At 40.2% G+C, this 20,993-nt stretch overlaps 1 protein-coding gene across 1 annotated transcript in view; it reads left to right on the forward strand.

Moving 5' to 3' along the window:
* Positions 1 to 20,993, forward strand: part of FOCAD (focadhesin) — a 144,466-nt gene that overhangs the window by 48,759 nt on the left and 74,714 nt on the right. Inside the window, exons 12-14 of the mRNA XM_075526933.1 lie at positions 18,744 to 18,848; positions 19,265 to 19,366; positions 19,893 to 20,023. Of these exons, the coding sequence (XP_075383048.1) occupies positions 18,744 to 18,848; positions 19,265 to 19,366; positions 19,893 to 20,023 (338 nt within the window). The remainder of the gene's footprint in view (positions 1 to 18,743; positions 18,849 to 19,264; positions 19,367 to 19,892; positions 20,024 to 20,993) is intronic.

The raw sequence follows: 20,993 nt of genomic DNA on the forward strand, positions 1-20,993 counted from the left end.
CCATGCTAAAAAATTTACTTATTGTGCTGCGTACAATGCTTTAGGTGCATGAAATATTGACCATATTAAAGTACAAGTTGGAAAGCTGGTAGCATAAAGTAAGCAATCTCAGTGTCTTATCTCTAGGAAACAGAAGGGAATCCTTTAATAAGCAGGCATGTTAAGAATAGGATGGTATTGCTGGAAAATAACACTTTTTATTTCTTACATGCGATTTAGAGCTCCAGTTGAGAGGAAGGGTGTGGAGCTCATCAATGACAAGGGGAAGAATGTAAAACTTACAGGTAATGAAAATTGTGACCTGACCATGACAACGTGATCCTAAGCTGGCAGTCAGAAATCATTCTTCCAGATGTATTTTCTCTTGTAACTGCAAGAGACAGGTTTTTGAGGGAAGACACAAAGCTTAAGGTAGCTTATAAATGCTTTGTTTACCTAAATTTTTTTGGCAAGGTAGTTATTAAAATTTCATTTTCTCACTTTAAGTGGGAAGCACCTAATTGTGTTCAAAGGGCAGGAGTAAGCAAAATGAATTGCACTTGTCTGTAAAAGCAAAGCTGAGCTGATGTAGAACGACCTGTTCATCTCTTCTTTAACTTAGTTTCTTCTTGAAAAATCTTTTCCTGAAAGCATTCAAAACTAGTGTGAGTACTACACCCCTACTATGATTAGTTTGACAGGTCCACTAAATAGTCTGCAGCCAGGGATACAAGCCCCAGGCTTTGTAAATTGATTAATTATCCTCTAGGAAAATGGTAGGTAAGTTACGGCTACATGTTATGACACCTGCAGTAGACATACATCTGCCCTATCCTGGGAAACTTTTCTTCAGTTCTGATCCAAACTGCTGCAAGTCAGTTTTCTTCTTGTGACTAGCTAGCCGCATAAAAAACACCAAGGTAACTCCAGGCTTTTTATTGTGAGTTTCCTGTTTTTGTCTGTAGACTGTCTCTAACTTGATTTGCTGCAATAGGTCTTTGAGTTGTATGATGAATCAGTGGCATATTACAGAAAGAGGAAAAGCATAATGCTTTGTTTATTAACTATTTGATATAGCTGTTCAAAATGTAATTTGGTAGTCATTCAAAAAAGCAATAACTTGCTGAAAAAAAAGCTACTAAAGTAATATGGCACCTGAGCAGAATGGCCTGAACTCTGACTGTAGGCATGATTCTCTTCTGAATTTCATTGGAGTAATCTGGAATAGCTCCACTGACTTTAAATGAACAGCTTTAGAGACAAATTTAAATGCAAGTCAGCAGAGTTACAGAAGCTTTAGACAGATACAGGATTTAACACAAAGTTGTTGATGTTTGGCATGACATGAGTGGGTTTACCTACTTTGTTCTGCTTATTTTAAGGCAAAGCTTTTGTTCACCAATACAGTAAATAAGATTGATGAACACAGCCTCTTGAGCTAACTATGGTGGTCTGACTACTTCAGAAATAAGAAGCCCTTCAGGCTGGTGAAAAAATCCTTCCTGGCGTTGGGAAAAATGGCTTGTGCCCAAATACAAAGTAGAAGGTGAAGTTCAAACTGCATCATATTTTCTGCTTCCCTGATGGTCAGCGGAAGTCCATGTGAATTAGAAACTGTTGTTTAAAATGCAGAACTCAAACCATAATTTGTTGATATCGTCTAACTGGCTCATGTTTTGGTTTCATTTGCTAACAGGGACTGCAAATGGTGAGCTTTTAGTCTTTTAAATTACTGTGGGCTTTAAATTACTTCTTTGCAAAATATGTAAATTATTCAAGCATCTTTTTTAGTAGTAACATATAAAGCAATCAGTATAATTAGTAATACAGCAGGCATTCTGCTGGGTAACATTTGGAAATTTGGCATGAGATAAGTACTGTGCTTAATTGGTATTATACTTCCTTCTCAGTCCTTAGGTAAATGCAACCAAGAACACCTCAATATTCTCCAGTTAGCAATATCTAATGCATTGCTGTCTTTTAAATTGCATATTTTATTCCAAAATATCTTAACGCTTTAAAACGGGGACTTACTGTCTGGCTCACTTGAACTCGGGATCACCTGGCATCTGTCTTGACTCTGACAAGCTATTTTACTTCTGAGGCTGCGTAATGGGTCCGCAGAGATTATTACAGTGTGGCACAGCACTGCAGTGAAAGATTATCACATTGTTTCTTGTAGGTCCAATGCTCTCTGTAAGGCAGGAAGAATTGCCTAGGACTTGTCTGGTCTTTCTCTTGCAGTCAAAGTAGTTACCACAGGGGGAGAAAGCATTGAAGCTCATGGATGGGGGAAATAACCGATTACTTTAATAAACTTAGTGGGCACTGTGATGGCAGCAATATTGATAACATATTGATGGCAAAGTAATACTTTGGGAATTGCTTTATTTGGTTCTGTGTTTTATTCAGTTCCACATAAATAAATGGTGCTTTATAAAAGATGGGGAAAGTAAGTAGTAAAACAGTGATTGGAATGTCCTTTAAGTTAAGAAAGCAGAAAGCTCATCACAACAAACTTGTTAAATGTTTTGAGTCTTCGGTTCCATAGGGCACTTTCTGAAGGACACAGTGGAAGGTGGTGTGCAGCATAGTAATTAGAAGGCTGTTCTGAAGAAGAGAATAACAAAGTCAGAGGTTAGGTATGGAAAGAAGAGAACAAAAAATGGCTGTTAATACCAAGGGTATTTTTAAACAGTCACCTATATTAACTTGAATCTGGTCCTTTGGTGTTAGCAGCACTTGAACACTCAGTTTAAACTCAGGTGTTTGTAATGGAAAGAAGGTCAAACCACGTAAATACAGGTACATTCCCAATTCCATGTCTTTGATTCATGTTCAAATCAAAGTAAACTTGGGCTAGCAGACCTTAGAGCTTAGCCTTGCAAAAGGTAAATAAAATGTGCACAGGGCAAAATAAAAAAAGTGTCAACTTTGCAGCCAAACTGTGGAATACCTGTACTACAGCAGAATATACGGAAGTGCTGAGATGTCATGGTGAGGGTCATAGCATAAAAAGAATTGTGTAGTGCTTTTTTTTTTTTTTTTAAATGATCAAGATAATCAGTAATTCTGCTGCTAGTGAAATTCTGTTACTTTGTGGTTCAGATGATCAGTGGTTGTAGCTGTGGATATTGAATTGAAAAGCCATTGGTGATTGCCATGCAAAATCTGAGTTGAAGAATTGTGTTTCAAAACAAAACAGGGTCAGAAAGAGAGAATGTGCATTGAGAATGCTGTCCTCATTGCTTTCATGTTTATTACTACTCCCCAAGGGAGGGTTCACAAACAGGATCTCCCATTTCCACACTGAATGTTGTTTTTATAATGAGTCTATTGTCTCTGCAGTAAATTAATGGAGCATTTTGAAAACCTTGCTAGGTTTAAAAATAATTACCGTAATTGATTTTGCAGACATTGTTCTAGTTATGCTTTATTTTTGTTTTTTCTTACCCTTTCCATGAAGAGAGCCTACAGAGGACTTCCGTGTATGTACCTCCTCCTTCCCCACTGAGTAAAAGCCTTTCTATGGTGCAAGATTAGTAATTATATCAGATCTGGTTTTAGCTGAGGCATTTTGGAGTAATGGTCTGAAACACTATGGAAGAAAATGCAGAAATCTTTTTAAAAGGCTGACAAATTAAGAGTAGTACATGGGCTTTTAGGCTGTCTTAAATCACTGCAGAGGCTGCACTGACACATGCTGTTCATGAAAGGCTTAATAGTCTTTCTAATCGGATGAATTTTCTTGTTGTACAAAAACTGTTACTACACTCTGTGAAATCAGCTGTGCTGCAAGGGGAAGAAATTAAATTGTCTGACTGAGAGGTCACTGGTGAATAGTAGCACAAAATCTATTACCATTATTAGAGGATTATGAGGCTCTAGAGGACATCCGTTCTTTTATGGTCTTTCAACTGCTGGAATGAAATATTTTAATGGTAAATGACACCCTTCTGGGAAATCCATCTGAAGATGCATTATTTTGTGTTCTTTGGGGGCTGGGAGTGCAGTAAAAAAAAAAAGGTAAAATACATTTTTATTCAGGTAGAAGACATGTTTAAGGACATGTTGAACTGGATTTGGCTCACTCAGGTGGTGCCTGATGGTATTATTCTATGTCTGATTATATGAAGTTTGGAGAGTAGCTGTAGGGAAACTGTCTGTCAGATCTTGTGGACAGATTCTTCATGGTTGAAGCTTATTGGTTAGGATCCTGCTGGAGTGCATGGAACTTTTGAAAACCTATCTTACGTTCTCTAAAAAGTCCTTCTGATTTTTTGAGAGCAGTTTATTTTATAGCTTTTATAAACAAAAACTTATCTTCATTTGTGCACTTATCTAAAAAACTGGTTCCTTCATTTGTGTGAATTTTCTTGCTCCAGTCAGCAAGACAAAAATACTGAAAATGTCAGAGTACTGAATGCTCTTGAAAACCTGCTTACTTCACTGCCTTGCCTACTGGAGAACTAGATTGATGCTACCTCTCTTCCAAAATGCAGCCCAACATTTCCTAGAAATAAAACCTGGAACTTTGCAGTGACATTAATTTCCTGCCTTTTGTGGCTTTTTTGTGGGGGGCTTTTTGGCGTTTGTGGTTGGCTTTTTGTGGGGGGCCTGGAATGATCTTTTAGTGTTAAAACTGACCAAAAAGAACCCTTCAGGATAGGCATATGAGCAAAGAAAGTGTGGTGGGAATAATGTCAAGTGATAGCCTTCATTGAGAATTTAAAATGGGGACAGCATATGTTAATATGTATTTGGATTATATTTTTTGAAATGGGTTTTTCCTTTTGAACATGACTTTACTTGACTTACTGTTTGCTGGTTGTTTCTCATTCTGTGTTCTGACACAAGGGCTGCATGAGGACAACTTCTCTTCAGTAAAATGTAAGGAAATGTGAAGGAACAGAAGAGAAGGATTATCTTCCTCCCCTGCTATCCTCCCTTAGCTTGTGCTTTTGAAGAAGCATAACTGTCCTGTAGCTTAGAAAAAAGAAATCAGACCACCCAATTGCAGAGAGTGAGAACGGGTCTCAGACCTATTTATTAAATAAAAGCATTTTGTCTCGCATGTTTAATCTTACTTTAAAAAGGAGATTTATTGAGATATCTCGGCATCATTTTTGAGCTGCAAACTCATTTTGAAAACAAAAAACATAATCCTGAAACCCTTTTTCAGGTTGCTAATGACAGACTTGACCTAACCGCCGCATCCTCCAGGAGCATGGTGGATGCAGAAGGCAGTCTTGCCAGGCAGCATGCTTCTCCCTCTCCGGAGCTGCTGCTTGCCTACTGGGAGCTAATGAATCATCGTATCAGCTTTTTGGAGCTGTTAAGCCCTTGATGAAGGTTTAGCATAAATTTAATATTTAAATTAGTTCCAGCATTCTTTATCCATTACATGACAGAGATGGAGAGAGGAGCAGCTTTGCTGTACTAGAACATTTTGGGTTTTTTCTAATCCTATAATTTGAATATACAGTTCAAAACAAGTAAACTTTAAAGGACAGTACTTTTAAGGAAATATGTAACTGGCCTTATAGTAGCACATGCTTAGTCTTTTTCTGAGAATTTTGTAAATCGAATTTACTAGGTGTTAGTGTAAAAGTCATTGTAGAACTTTCATTTAATACCTGCTTAGTGTAGAATAAACTTTGTAACTAGAAAATTAATGTGGACACAGGACTGGGAATGAACTTCTCATCACAGCTGATGAAGGACAGGACTGAGCGGACTGACTTTAAAGGGTTTGAATGCTTTTATAACTAGGGATTATGAATGTAATTATAATCCTTAGTCTGATTAGATCTAATTGCCATATGTATAGTCCAATGTAGCTACAACTAAGAATGTTGCAGGAAGCAGACTACTGAATAGAGAACTAGCTTAAGACCAAATGGAGTTGTGTAAGACCCTGCCTCTGGCGAAAGGAAGAGGCACTATGGGGAGAGATCGGAAGGAAGGAACTTAAGTAAGGAGTTTGATCATTGTAATGATATATCTGACATCTCTACTGATGTTTTATGTAGCCTTTTTGTCCAGCACAGGGTAAACCAATGACAGCATTTATCAGGGATGGCTATTGTTTAAAGAATTAACGAAACCCTCTTATTCTCAGAGTTGAGAGTCTTCCAACCATGCTGCTGCATACAAAGCTGTCTGGATAATATTATTAGAAGATTTCTTGCCTGTTCACACATTTTGTTAACAGTAGTATGGAAAACTTATATATCTCAGTGGAGGAGCACATGTGACCTCCCTGATAATTTTGGGAGTTAAAATGGTGATGCAGGTTGCTGTGTTAGTGTTAATGATTGCCCCCCCAGAGGCATGGGATGTCCATTGCTTGCTCATTGCCCTGCGATTTACCTTGTATCATTCAAAGATTTAGGTAACAGAAAATCAGCTGATTTTTTTTTTTTTCTTAACACTCAAGGTGCAACAGGTGCCCAGAAATAAAACTTCTTCCATCTATCAAGTCTCCTAGCTTCAAGGGGATTTTTCTTTTCTTCTTGTATTATTTGGTTTCTTTGCAAGCTTCCCTTTCCCTAAGACTTGATTTAACCAAAACAGGTTCTTCCTTTGAGGGTGTGAGCCTTTGGTACGCAAGTCTTCTTTTGGGTTCTATTTAATTTAATGAGGAAATTAATTTTAGTTTTCTTCCTGTGTACTAATGAACATAATTTTCTCTTAGGCAGTGCTGTTGTCCCTTTGGCATGGGTAAAGTGGGGAATACAGTGGCATTATGCATAGGTTAGTCTAAATAAATAATTACAATTAGGGAGTGGGAAGGAGAGGTAGGGCAGCAAATTAAATTTCGTGTTTTGAGTGAAGGTTTCATTTTTATGTTTTTCAATGTTAATGCAGACATCTTATTACTGAATTTTGACTGGGACCAGAATTGATGTTAATCAGACTCTGCCATGTGCAGGTGAGTTTGGAATGACTTGCTTCCCCCACCTGCTTTTGTACTTTAAAGAATACCGTGATAATAAGGAATACTCCTTATGATGCAGGATTTATAAAATATTGTAAGGATGGTCTTGAAAGTGTGACCAAGCATTTCAAAGACATTTAAGCTAGGAGGAATGTGGTGATTAAGGCATAGGAGGGGTTAATTTAAGGAAGCCTCCAGAGAGTGGGGTGGGGGAGGAAGATCCCAATTGCTATGTGCCTCTCAAATAGCACTTTAGCTGTGATGAGAATAAAAGCCGGGGGTGGGGGTGGGGGGGGTGGGGAGCGGGAAGGAGTTATTTTTAACAGAGAAGAAAAGGTAGTTCAGAGAATTACTGAGGAGCTCCCTTCCCCAGGTTTCATTAAAGCCCGGTTCCAAGGTGATGCTTTGAGGTGGGTTGTATGTGGACTCCTTTGAATTCCGTGGTGTAAACCCATGTGATAGGTCTGAATGGAGTTTGGGCTTTAAAAGGTTCTTACTTGTTGCCATACAAGAGAGAATCTGAGAGAATCTGCAAGGCAGGTTGCTTCTTGGGGAGTATGTTACTCCGAGAAGTATCTCACTTCTCAATATATTTTAATCTTTCTTTTATGGGACTGTTTATTCTGGATGAGTTAAGGTTTTGATGAGAGAAAAGCAGGTTTATGATTTCAGAGCAACTTGCAAAGCACCACCACTGTTGTGGTGAAAGTCAGTTTTATGGCCACTTGAACAGGAGCAGTGATACCCATCTCATAACCTACCTTGAATTGTTGCCACGTTGGTGTTACTTTATACAGTTAATGGTAATTTAGAAATATGTCAAAATTATCTCCACATACAATTGTCTGGGCTACTTCGGTCTACTGAGACAAGGTTGTTAGGTTGGCCTGGGAGAATGTTGGTTAAGAATGCTAGTTGTGAATGTTCACACTGGGGCAAGGCTCTAGAGAATGTGACATAAAACCAAATCTTGGTGGGTGACTCTTTCTTGGAGTCCATATGTTTTACCGTTAGTTTTAAGGTAATAGTAGTCTTTATTATAGATTCAGCTTTTGGGAGTGAAGAAGCAAAACCAAAAAACCCTGCAAAAAGACAAAGCCACAGGAATGCTTGAGGTGAAAAGCTAAATTTGTCACTTAGAGCTTTGCATATTCAGATGAGCTATTCTCACTGCTACCTTGTATGCTGATCTATGCTATAAGATACGCACAGTTAGATAAATAAATAACCTCCACTGAATTATCTCTGAAATCCTGAAAATTGATTGATTTATTTTATTACACGTTGGCTTTTGAAACCTACAGTTGCAGCCTAGATTCCTATAAAAGGATCTATACAGATTTCCAGTCTTCTGTTTGCATAAATCTAAGTCTTGTGATATGTGTAAGGCAGGATGTTTAATTAACCCATTTGCAATTTACATTTTCTGTGTACAAAAACTTTTAATTAATCTAATGGAAGAAGTCTCACTCCTACAGCTTTTATTTAGAAAACTAGTCATTATGTGTATATAATTGGAGGATTGAAGGTTCTCTTTGAAATATTTGTGCTTCATATGAAGTTTGAGCTTGACAGATCCTGCCTCATCTGTATCTCTGATACCTTATCTCTGTTTTCCTTATCTGCCATTCAGTTTTTATGTAAAAGATAACTTAAAAAAATTTGATTTGTACGTGTTGTGGTTTAACCCTGGAGGGCAGCTGAGCCCCACACAGCTGCTTGCTTGCTCCTCCCCAGTGGGATGGGGGAGACAATTGGAAGGGTGAAAGTGATAAAACTCGTGGGTTGAGATAAAAGCTGTTTAATAGGCAAAGCAAAAGCTGCACACACAAGCAAAGCAAAACAAGGAATTAATTTACTATTTCCCATGGGCAGGCAGGTGTTCAGCCATCTCCGGGAAAGCAGGGCTCCATCACATGTAATGGTTACTTGGGAAGACAAATGCCATCACTCTGAACGTTCCCCCCTTCCTTCTTCTTCCCCTGTGGAAGAATGGTTAAGTGATAAAGGACACGACTTGATTGATGTGAGCAATCCAGCCTTTGATGGGGCCTGGGAGCCAGAGATCAAGGTGAAATTCCCTTGAGAACAGCAGAAGGAGTACTTGGTAAAACAAGATAAGCGGGACTAAGTCTGGGAAAATGCTGATAAACCCCCCTTTGTGAACAGTGCGTGAACGGCAACTTTGTACCAATCATATAACTGTTTTAAGCGCGTGGACAAGTATAGTTATCCAATGGAATAGTCGCTGTTAGCGCGTGCTTTGCTTAGCTTCTATATAAACCTGTCAAGTAATCTGAATAAACGAGAACGACCATACTCACATTGAGACTCATCGTTACCCGGGTCCGTCTCCCACTCCGACATCTGGTAGCAGAGGATGGTTACTCGCCGATGAAATCTCCGTGACTGCGGTAAGCAGCTAGAGGAGGGGAGTGGGAAACCACGGCTGAGAGAAGCGCTGCTTGGGGCAGAAGCAGGGCAGACGCCGGTGTGAGGTCGCTCCTCACCTCTCAGGCGCAGTGATGGAAGCAGAAGCTGCGGCCGCGCCACTCGCTGGAATCCTCTCCAAGAGAGGGATAGAAGCACCAGTGAAGCAGTTAAGTAGGTTGATTAAGTTGGGACAATGTTGGGGTCACTTTTCTGACACCTGCATGTTATTTTCCGTATCGGAATGGCGAGATTTTGGAGGAACAATGTGGCAGAAAACAATAGAGGGGGATGAAAAGGACGAAAAGGAAATAAAGGCGGTTCGTGGACTCTGGAACATTGTCTTGGAAACTTTGAACGCGATGAAGGCGGAGAGGGAAGTAGCTTGCGCTGCTGCCCAAATGTTAGGTCCGGGAGTGTCTAACGATAAGCCCAAAAACAAACCGGGACCTATTGCGCGTTTTGTTGGGCTGCCTGCCGTGAGAGGCGCGTCTGGAACTGTCTGTAAAAATGTTTCTGAACTGCGTGTTATGGCGGAATCAATGCAGACGCCAGAAAAGGCGGAAGTTCCAGTTAGCAGAGTTAATGCAAACTGTGAAGCGAATGCGGAAGTAGCTCCGCCAAAGGCCCCTGGAGGGGCGGGAGCGACAGAACCTGACGGCTTGGGCGGAGCAGCCTGCCGACTTCCCCCTGCAGCTCCGCCCAGTGAGCCACCCTCCGCGCCTCCGTTGCCGCCCTCAACCTCGTTCTATCCGCCCCTACCCCCCTCTACGGAATCCTCTGGAACTACCACACCATCTAGCGGGGAGGAGCTGCCACAATCCTCTGATGCCACTGCAAAAATGTTGCAAGCAGTTCTGAAACGTCTTGATGCTCTGGAATTACAAACAAAAAGGAAAGGAGGAGCTGTGCCTCCGTGTTTAATGAACCCTCCGGCACTCCTTAGAACCACACGCTGGAGTGGTGTCATCAAAGATGCAATTCTAGAAGGACAGTGGAAGCCTGTGGGGGGGGCTGAAGGCCCTACGACACTAGCATTTCCGGTTGTACAGGAAAACGGGCAAGGAAAGGGGGAACCGCATGATTGGAAAATATTACAACAAGCCCGAACCACCATCTCAACATATGGAGTAAAATCCCAGGCCACAAGACAAATTGTTAGTTGGATTTTTTCTGCCGACCTCATGTGCCCATATGATTGTCAAAACCTGATGGGACTGTTACTCACCCCAATGCAATATTTACTATGGATGTCATCCTGGCAACAGCGAGCCATTAGTGCTGCAGCTCAAAGACAAAGAGACGGGGACCCACTTTGTGGAATCACTGCAGATATGCTTGTAGGGCAAGGACCATACAGCGACTATCAGGTGCAAATTACATTTTCGGCAAATATGCTACAATTGTCTGCTCAGCTAGCACTTGAGGCATTCCTTAGCCTACCGGGATCCAGCGTCCCCTCTTTTAGTAGTCTCCAACAAGGAGCAACCGAGAAATACAGTAATTTTGTAGATCGGCTCTGGGAAGCTATCATGAATCATCCTGATCTATCAGAAGACAACAGACAACAAATGTTCAAAATATTAGCTTTTGATAATGCTAATAAGACAACAAGACAAATGCTAGCCAGTTTGCCCAAAGGAGCTGGAGTAGAGGAAATGCTTCTACGAGTAGAAAGAGCCGAAACACAAGGACAGGGAAATACCGTTGCTGCCGCGGTCCAAGGAGCAGTTCGAGAAATAATGCAGCCACTAGCTGCAGTGGTGCAGAAAAAACAAGGCCCAGCTCCCAAAGGAAAACCTCGTCGACCGCCAGGACAACCTTTTCGTGGCAGCTGCTTTCGCTGTGGGGAATCAGGCCACGTGAAAACGAATTGTCGTGCTGCAGTTTGGTGTGATCACTGCCAGAAAAACAATCATGCTACCAAGGCATGCTCGGGAAACTGGAAACCGAGCGCGGAGAGAGGTCGCGTGCAGACACAAATGAACCCCCAAAACGAGACACAGGTTTTCTACAACAGTGCCAACCAGCCACCCGAGGAAGCCTGGGAGTCGACGTGGAAACCACAGTAGATGTCACCCTCATTGACTCTAATGTCCAAAAAGTTCCCAGCAATGTTATAGGACCTCTTGTCCATCAAGAAAGCAACGTTGGAGGATTGTTACTAGGCTGGTCCTCCGCCGGTATACAAGGTCTCATCGTGTTACCTGGAGTAATCGACGCAGATTACACGGGTCGTATTTATATCATGGTCTATACTGTTTGTCCACCAGTGTTTATCCCTAGAGGTAGTAAAATTGCACAAATAGTTGCTATTAGCAACCCATTAACCCATATGCCTCAATCAAATGTTCGCCGGGGTGATCACGGTTTCGGGTCCACTGGCCCGGCCATTTGTTTTACGACAAAATTAAATCAGCGGCCAACAATGAAAATTACTATTACTCAACAGGGCATATCACAACAAATTGATGCGATGTTAGATACTGGGGCGGATGTTACAATCATCAGCCGTAACATACGGCCTTCAATTTGGCCAGTAGAACTACCAACATCAAGTATTGCAGGAGTTGGTGGACAATCAGTACCCTATATTAGCAAACAACCAATACATTTACAGTTTCCGGAGGGGCAGCACGCCACTCTTAAGGTGTATGTGTTGCCCTTGCCTGGGATGTTGGAAGCACTAGTCGGGCGAGATGTGTTAAGTCAAATTGGAGCCGTTCTGACAACAAAGCATTTTTAGTCATGGGCACTGGGGAGCAGCCACCCAACCCACCACTAACATGGCTTACAAATGAGCCTGTGTGGGTTGACCAGTGGCCTGTGACTGAAGAGCGACTGCAAATTGCCAAACAATTGGTTGCTGAACAACTGGCAGCTGGACACATTAAACCTTCTGTTAGTCCCTGGAACACTCCCATTTTTGTAATCCTGAAGAAAAGTGGAAAATGGCGACTTTTGCATGACTTGCGTAAAGTCAATGACCAAATACAATCTATGGGTGTGTTGCAGCCCGGAATGCCATCTCCCAGTATGTTACCACACGGATGGTACATCTTGATAGTCAACTTAAAAGACTGTTTTTTTACCATTCCATTGCACCCACAAGACACTCAACGTTTCGCCTTCTCTGTGCCGACGGTGAACAAGGCCGCACCGGCAGAGCGATATGAATGGGTTGTCTTACCACAAGGAATGAAAAATTCACCCACATTGTGTCAATTGTATGTAGCATGGGCGCTACAACCACTTCGAGCCCAATGGTCAAATACGATAATTTATCATTATATGGACGATACTCTTTGCTGTCAAGAACAGCCATTCTCAGACGAGTCATTGCGCCAGCTCACCACCATATTAGCGAAAAAGGGGCTTGTCATTGCACCAGAGAAGGTGCAGCATACTGCCCCTTGGAAATATCTTGGGTGGTCTATTACAGACTCAAAAATCCGACCACAAAAAACAGAGCTTGTCACTCAACTGCATACCTTACATGACATCCAAACCTTGCTTGGGGACATTCAATGGGTTCGCAATTGTGTTGGTATTTCTAATACTGACATTGCACCCCTGACTGCGTTATTGCGTGGGACAAATTCTGCGGACAAAGTGACATTGACAATGGAGCACCACACGGTGCTGCAACAAATCATTCAAAAAATGCACGCAGCTTGGTCATCGCGCCGCATCTTGCCACTGCCAATATCGTTAATCGTCTGTAATGGAAAAGACTCACCTTATGCAGTCATTTGTCAGTGGCAAAATAAGAAAGGGGAATTTACCTCAACCCTTCAATTAAATACCACTGCCACTGCCAAATGCAAAGCACGAGGAGATATGTTTCATATTTTAGAATGGGTATTTTTAAGCGTACAACCAAAAACGAGTATCCAAACACGAACTGAAGCAGTAGGCGAATTAATACGGAAAGGACAGTCACGAGTCATAGAAATTAGTGGCCAGGAACCGGGGGACATTAGTATACCTGTTAGTGCCGTGGAGGTAGAGTGGTGGCTTCGTAATGCTGAGGCCATACAGAATGCCCTATTAGGCTATGATGGTAAAATACACTCTCAGCAGCCACAAGGAAAATTATGGCAGATGTTAAGATGGAATCAGTGGATACAGAGATCCAAAGTAAGCAACAACCCATTGCCAGGTGGTGTCACTGTATATACAGATGCAGGCAAGCGCCTGCGGTGTGCAGCCTGTGTCTGGAAGGAAGGCGACAATTGGAAGCAGTATATCATGGAGGGGCAGCCTCAAGATTCCCTCCAGACTTTGGAACTGACTGCAGTAGTTTGGGCTTTGACTAACTGGATAAATATTCCCTTAAATGTGGTAACTGATTCAATGTATGTGGCTGGAATAGTGCCACGTCTAGAAGATGCCCTATTACGGGAAACAACGAATCCTAGATTGGGGAGTTTGTTTATCAGACTGCGGTCTGTATTAGGTCAACGAACAGCAGCCTGCTGTATCATCCATATTCGTAGCCATCAATTGGACCTTGGTCTTGGTCAAGGTAACTAGCTGGCTGACAGTCTGGTTAGTCCAGTGTGCCATGCACCTCCTATGGACAAATTTCAACAAGCTAGACAAAGTCATGAAAATTTCCATCAAAATGCTAAAGGTCTAAAAAGACAATTTAATTTTAACGGAAAATGAAGCAAGAGGTATAATCCAGGCCTGTCCAAAATGTGGAAATCACGGTCCAGGCATAGGGTCTGGAGTGAATCCAAAAGGATTAAAAGCGTTAGAATTATGGCAGATGGATGTCACACATGTTCCCGAATTTGGTCGATTGAAATATTTGCATGTCACCATAGACACCTTTTCAAAAATGATATGGGCAACTGCGTTGCCTGGAGAAAAGGCGCATCATGTATGTAAACATTTGCTTGCTTGTTTTGCGGTGCTAGGTGTGCCTGAGCATATTAAAACGGATAATGGACCTGCTTATATTAGCCAAAAAGTTAGAGCATTTTTAGCAAGATGGGGAGTCAATCATGTTACAGGAATCCCACACTCGCCTACTGGTCAGGGACTAGTGGAGCGCACGCATCAAATCTTGAAGGACCACCTAAATAAGCAAAAGGATATAGAGGTAGATCCTCAACAGAGAGTACATCGTGTACTGTTTACACTGAACTTTCTTTGTCTTATGGGAGATAGAGAAGAACCGCTGGTAGTAATCCATCATCAGCACCTTAAATTTAATGATACAACGACACTACCACAATTTAAAGTAAATTACAACGATCCTGCCTCTGGAATGTGGCTAGGGCCAGTCCCAGTTATATTTAATGGTCGAGGATATATGTGTATCTCCACAGATCGCGGTCCAGTGTGGGTGCCGAGCAGAAATGTGAAACCTGTTCTAGTTCCTCATGGATCATCCGACGAGCAAGATGATCCTACTCCTCATAATTGGGATAACACTCCCGGTGGTGATGAGTCTTCACAAAATTGAGCCCAGAGAAAATATGTGGGTTACCTGGGCGAACCAAACAGGTCAACAAGCGTTTTGCCTCTCACTTGCATCTGCTACGGAGCCTTTCTGGACGTGTCTAATGGGGTACCAGGTTTTAAGGCAAACGAATTTAGTAGTTTTGCTAAACAAAACTGTAGTCAAGCTACCAATGTTAGCGGCTGTAGTGCCACACTCATTAATAGTCTAAATGTTACATTGCCGTGGGACCCCCAAGAGTTAAGCTTGTTAGGATCAATGAGAATTGGCAATAGCTCAAAAAATTAGACTCAAACTTGTTTTATATTTGGAGGACCCGCCTTTCCTGGCACTAATTATTATAGAAAATTTAACTGGACTGAGTGGACAAATGTCACGTCAAAAGAAGATCGCTATAACGATTATTACAATCCCGCTGGTTATTGTGGGAATCAGGCGGCCCTAGGAGCCGAGACTAAGGGAGGGGTACCAATCTGGAACAATGGCACCCCAAAGGCCTTGCCTCCAGATGTATTTTTAATATGTGGTGATAGAGCGTGGCAAGGAGTTCCACAGAACGTGTTTCGTGGGCCGTGCTATCTTGGAAAATTAACGTTATTAGCCCCAGATCAAAATTGGTGGAAAAATGTAAGAAATAAAACAATAGAAATCAAACATCAAACAAAACGAGAAGTCACGGGTCTTTCCCCGGATTGTGATGATGAACTTGCCCTCCTCAGTACCACTGAGAGAGTGTTCCTGTCCCTGCTCATACCTGGGGGGGCAGCAGGACGAGCCCTGAAACAGGTTGGGCAATTAGCCTGTTGGGCTGAAAAACAAGCAAATGTTACTACCCAGGTAATAGAAACGTTATTAGAGGATCAAAATAGCTTACGCCATGCAATTTTGCAAAATAGAGCAGCAATTGATTTTTTGTTATTAGCCCAAGGTCATGGTTGCGAGGATTTTGAAGGCATGTGTTGTATGAACCTGTCTGATCATAGTGAATCAATTCACAAACAACTACAATGGCTGAAAGAGCATGTCAATAAAATTCGACAAAATCAAGGGTTTTTTGATGAATGGTTAACCAGTTTATTTGGGTCCTTACCATCATGGCTGAAGGGTTTGTTAGCTGAGGGATTACGACTTTTAATAATTTTAGTTATCATAGGTCTGTGTTTTTGTGTAGCATGTAGCTGTGTCAAAAAGGCTTTTAGAACCATGATAAATCATGCCTGGATCACTCAAAAACAAGAAGGGGGAATTGTGGAAGAATGGTTAAGTGATAAAGGACATGACTTGATTGATGTGAGCAATCCAGCCTTTGATGGGGCCTGGGAGCCAGAGATCAAGGTGAAATTCCCTTGAGAACAGCAGAAGGAGTACTTGGTAAAACAAGATAAGCGGGACTAAGTCTGGGAAAATGCTGATAAACCCCCCTTTGTGAACAGTGCGTGAACGGCAACTTTGTACCAATCATATAACTGTTTTAAGCGTGTGGACAAGTATAGTTATCCAATGGAATAGTCGCTGTTAGCGCGTGCTTTGCTTAGCTTCTATATAAACCTGTCAAGTAATCTGAATAAACAAGAACGACCATACTCGCTTTGAGACTCATCGTTACTCCAGGTCCGTCTCCCACTCCGACATTCCCCCAGCTTTATATGCTGAGCATGACATCATATGGTATGGGATATCCCTTTGGTCAGTTGGGGTCAGCTGTCCCAGCTGTGTCCCCTCCCAGCTTCTTGTGCACCCCCAGCCTCCTCGCTGGTGGGGTGGGGTGAGAAGCAGAAAAGGCCTTGACTCTGTGTCAGCACTGCTCAGCACTAACTAAAACATCCCTGTGTTATCAACACTGTTTCCAGCACAAATCCGTAACATAGCCCCATACTAGCTACTGTGAAGAAACTTAACTCTATCCCAGCCAAAACTAGTGTACAACAAAAGCTGGAAAACTGCCCAAATTATCTTCAGTCCAAAGGTCTGAAAGAAAGGGGAGGGAGGGTGCTTGCTAAGAAGATGCTTTGAGCTTGGAATAAACAAGTGGGAAAGCAAGGCACTGTTAAACTTGTACTGAAAGTGCTCCTGGGTGTGAAGGTCTTCTCAAATGAATACTACCTTAAATTCTCAGTCACTTTTATGGATTTTGCTTTGAAAGATTTACAGTAAAGCCAGTCCTCTGTCTAGGCAGGTGATGGGGTGATGACTACCTCGGGAAATAGAGGGAGGGAGGGAGACTAGTCAATTAGTCAAAAATGTGGGGAAATTTTGGTTTATAAAGGGATTTATTCTGTTTAAGAATGTCAAGTAGTATTTGGAAAACTGAAAAAATAATGTATTATAGTTAATTCCTTAGATATTAAATATGGATTCCAGAACAGGTTTGTGGAAGCATGAATTTGGATTGCTCACTTGTAAAGATAGCGGTATCTTGTAGAACAAACAGTATTTTTTTTGTCTGTAATTTGGAATCAGTAATTATAGAGGGAAGTATGCAAAATCCCAGAGCTCTTGGATTTTTATTCATTATTCTTGCTCTGTAGTTTCTGTGGAGTGAGACAGGCCTTTGTACAGTGAAAAATTTTGTCATCTGAAGACATCTGCTCATATAAAAATGCATATTGAGAGAATGTTGTAGCAGAATTTCCCATTAATAGTTGAACCACTGGATGTATAAACCACATATACATATATATATATATATATATATATATATATATATATATATATATATATAGGGTCAGCATTACCAGGATAAATTCTCAGAGGTGTAAGATTTATGGATCGGATTAAAGGTTGGACCTCATATTGTAAACGTAAGGTTTGAGACTTGCTCAGTCTTTTTGCTCAGACCAGTATGTATGGGATTTAATACACATTTGTTCTCCTGCTTTAAGCCTCCAATGTTGGACTTACTGAATGAGTTTTCTAGACTTACAGTAATTTGAGGTTAAAGAGGAAGAAAACTCTTCCAAGGGTGACTCACTCCAGAGGTAAACACTAAAAGTGAAATGGAGAACTCTATAACCTGTATACCATGTAAGGAAAATAATTTTCTGAAAGTCGGGAGACTCAAAAATAATTGTATCTGCTGACTACTGCTAAATACTACATTTTCTAATTAGCCTTTCTGTTCTTGGTAATGACATTATCTTTTAACACAAGTTTTATCTATGGAAGACTAACCCATGTGGCTAAGTGAAAATCATTACTACTGTATAAAGGCAGAATGTAAACCAGTGCTGTGTAATTAATTTTTAAGTATCCGTAAAATCAAGTGGGGAAAAAAAGCAAGGCCATCATGAGTAGATTTAATTTTACAACGTAGTGATATGAATGTTCACAACAAAAAACTGAAGGCCCTGCAGGTATGAAAATACTGAAAATCTCATCTAAATAAAAGGGGAATGGAGGTAAATAAGTCTCCTTTCCTTCATTGTCACTTCAGGGGCAGCTCTCTGGAAGTTTTGTACCATATATTAAAGAATACAGTAAATTATATTGTATTATATGACAGGTTTGTGGTATATGATTATAACATATCAGAATTCCTCTGTAATGACAGAACTGAATTGCAATAGTTTCTTCATTGATTTGCTATGTATTTTAATGTACCATTTTCAATTACATGTTCCTTTCAGTGCCTGTAATGGAATTTCAAGTAAAAATGAGTTTATTGTGGAAATTAGATTATTGCAGTGGTTACAGTTGAACATGCATAACAAGGTGCTTTTGAGATGATAACTTAAAAAGAAATAAATTGTAAGTCCTATGAAATTACAGCGTTTAGAATTTTCCTTTCTCTTTCCTATTAGCAGAAAAAAAAAGCGAAACGGTAGGAGTTTCTAATATGTTCTGACAAGTTCACTGTCTTATGTAAGATACAGTGTTGGCAACCTAGTTTGAAGTTTATTTCCTGCTTTTGTTTTATTTTAGGTCCCAAATCTGATCCCAGTTCTGATATTTAAATTGGGAAGACCTTTGGAGCCTGCACTTTACAGGGATATATTGTATACATTGCCTACACTGGGTGTACACAAGGTCAGAATGAAAAAATTTTAGTAAACCAAAAACTGTATCAACAAAGGTCATTTATTTTTAAAAAATGATTTAGACTGAGCAATGCATTGCTTGCTTAAAATAACTGATTTGTAAACTTCAGCATAACTTTCTGATATTTTGGATGGGATATGATATTTGTTTTAAAGAGTGAAATGTTAATTATGTTTTATTGTCTGCACTGTATCATTGTTATATATATATCATAAGATGCTGCTCTTGGACTCGTTATGCACTAAAGTTTTTCAGGAAACAACTTGCAGTTTCTTTCTTTCTGACATTGTAGTTGGACAGTTATCTCCTTGTTGTACTTGGTTGTAAAATAATGATTTGTAGATTAGTCTTTGTTCTTGGACGTAAAAAGTAACAGTGACATTTGGTTAAAAAATTTCTTTCAGGTTTGTGTAGCTCAGATTCTACGTGCCATACACATGCTGGGGAGCACACCAAAGCTTAGAGCAATTACTTTGCGGCTGATGACATCCCTATGGGAAAGACAGGTTAGAAAATTCTTGTAGTGTCACTAGATAAGTGTAGTTGAAAAACTTCATTACCTCTAACCAAAGAAGGAAATTAATTTTGGAACATTGCTTATACTAGCATCTCATTATCAACAGTATAAAGTAAATGGTGGAAGTGGTGCCTATATTGATTCTGTTTTAGTGAAAAATTTCAGTAGTATGTCTTTCATGAAACCTGCTCTTCACTTCATCAGGTCTCAGACTGGAATTAGGAAAAAAAAATAGTTTGAAGGACAGCTTTCTACTTTTCATAACATGTAGTAAGAACAATACCTTAGTTACATGGCAATAATCTACTTCTCTGTATGTAAAGTAGCAACAGAGATTTGGTCTGCAAAAGCCGGTTAACTCTCAATGCAGCATTACATTCCAATAATGAAGAAAAGCGAAGTATGGTATGCAATAAAAGTGGTATTTAGAAGTCATGTAAAAGTGCTAGCCATTGAAAATCTTGTCACCAGCTTTAGAAGGTGTGATGATAATGTTTAAATTATATCTTTTCTAGGATCGAATTTACCCAGAATTGCAGAAGTTCTTGGCAATGTCCGATATGCCCTCTTTGTCTGTTGACAAAGATGCTCAGTGGGAAAAGCTGATTGCTAAAGCTGCTTGTATAAGAGATATTTGTAGGCAGAGGTAAGCGCAAGTGTTACCCATCTTAGGTCTTTTGTATGTCTTTTTTTTTTTTTTTTACCCCAGAAAAGCTGCATAATTATTTTTACCTACTCTATTTTATCATTTGTGGGTAATATTTTTCTAGTTGTATGAGATACTGACTCAGGCATTGCTAATCTCAGCAGCTAGTAAGTTTTCGGTTTTATACTATAACTAATAGAAAGCATGTATAAATAATGTTAAAATTAAAATGTCTTCATCCTGAAACAAAACATGCCTCCTATACTGGTCCACAGTAGAAACTTAAAGCATACCACTTCCAAATTATAAAAGGAGAGCGGTAAAACATTAGAAGAAACAACTAATGATCTGTCTATCTTTTGATCTAGTCAAAGAAAGATTGGGTGCTTTTCTGAAAACTGTATTTTGTCACATGCAAATTACTGGTCTTTATTCAGATATAATACTGACCGCAGAACACAGTTTTACAAGTCTGACTGGATGATACATTGATCCTTTCCAGCTCTAACAATCTGTGAATATCAGTACTTGATCATAATTTGCAGTTCCTGTAAAGATTATTTTTAAATACATTATCATTTACTTCCTGGTTTTATGTGCACAGTACCATCTTTTCTCTTTGTCACCTATCTTTTGGGTTCCACTTTTCACTTTCTTTCTTGGGGGTCTGTTACTAACAGCTGGGAAGATTCGTGTATCTTTCAATCATCAACTAAAAAATAAAATTCTTAAAGAAAATACCTTTTCCTTTACCTCTTCAACCTTCTTTAATTTTGCCAAAGAGCATTTTTCAAGAAATTGGGGGAAAAAAAAAAGAAGTTAAAAGCAAGAGATAAATCTCAATGCAGCTGTAATATTCTTTTTGCCAGGTAAGTGGTGTAGTTAGAGTTCAGGTGTATGCACGTTTTTCATGCATTTAGAAATTATTTGGAAGAAAGTGAGAGCAAATAGAGGAAGCCTGAATGTTCCA

This window comes from Mycteria americana, chromosome Z (genome assembly GCF_035582795.1).
Source record: "Mycteria americana isolate JAX WOST 10 ecotype Jacksonville Zoo and Gardens chromosome Z, USCA_MyAme_1.0, whole genome shotgun sequence".
NCBI lineage: Eukaryota > Metazoa > Chordata > Aves > Ciconiiformes > Ciconiidae > Mycteria > Mycteria americana.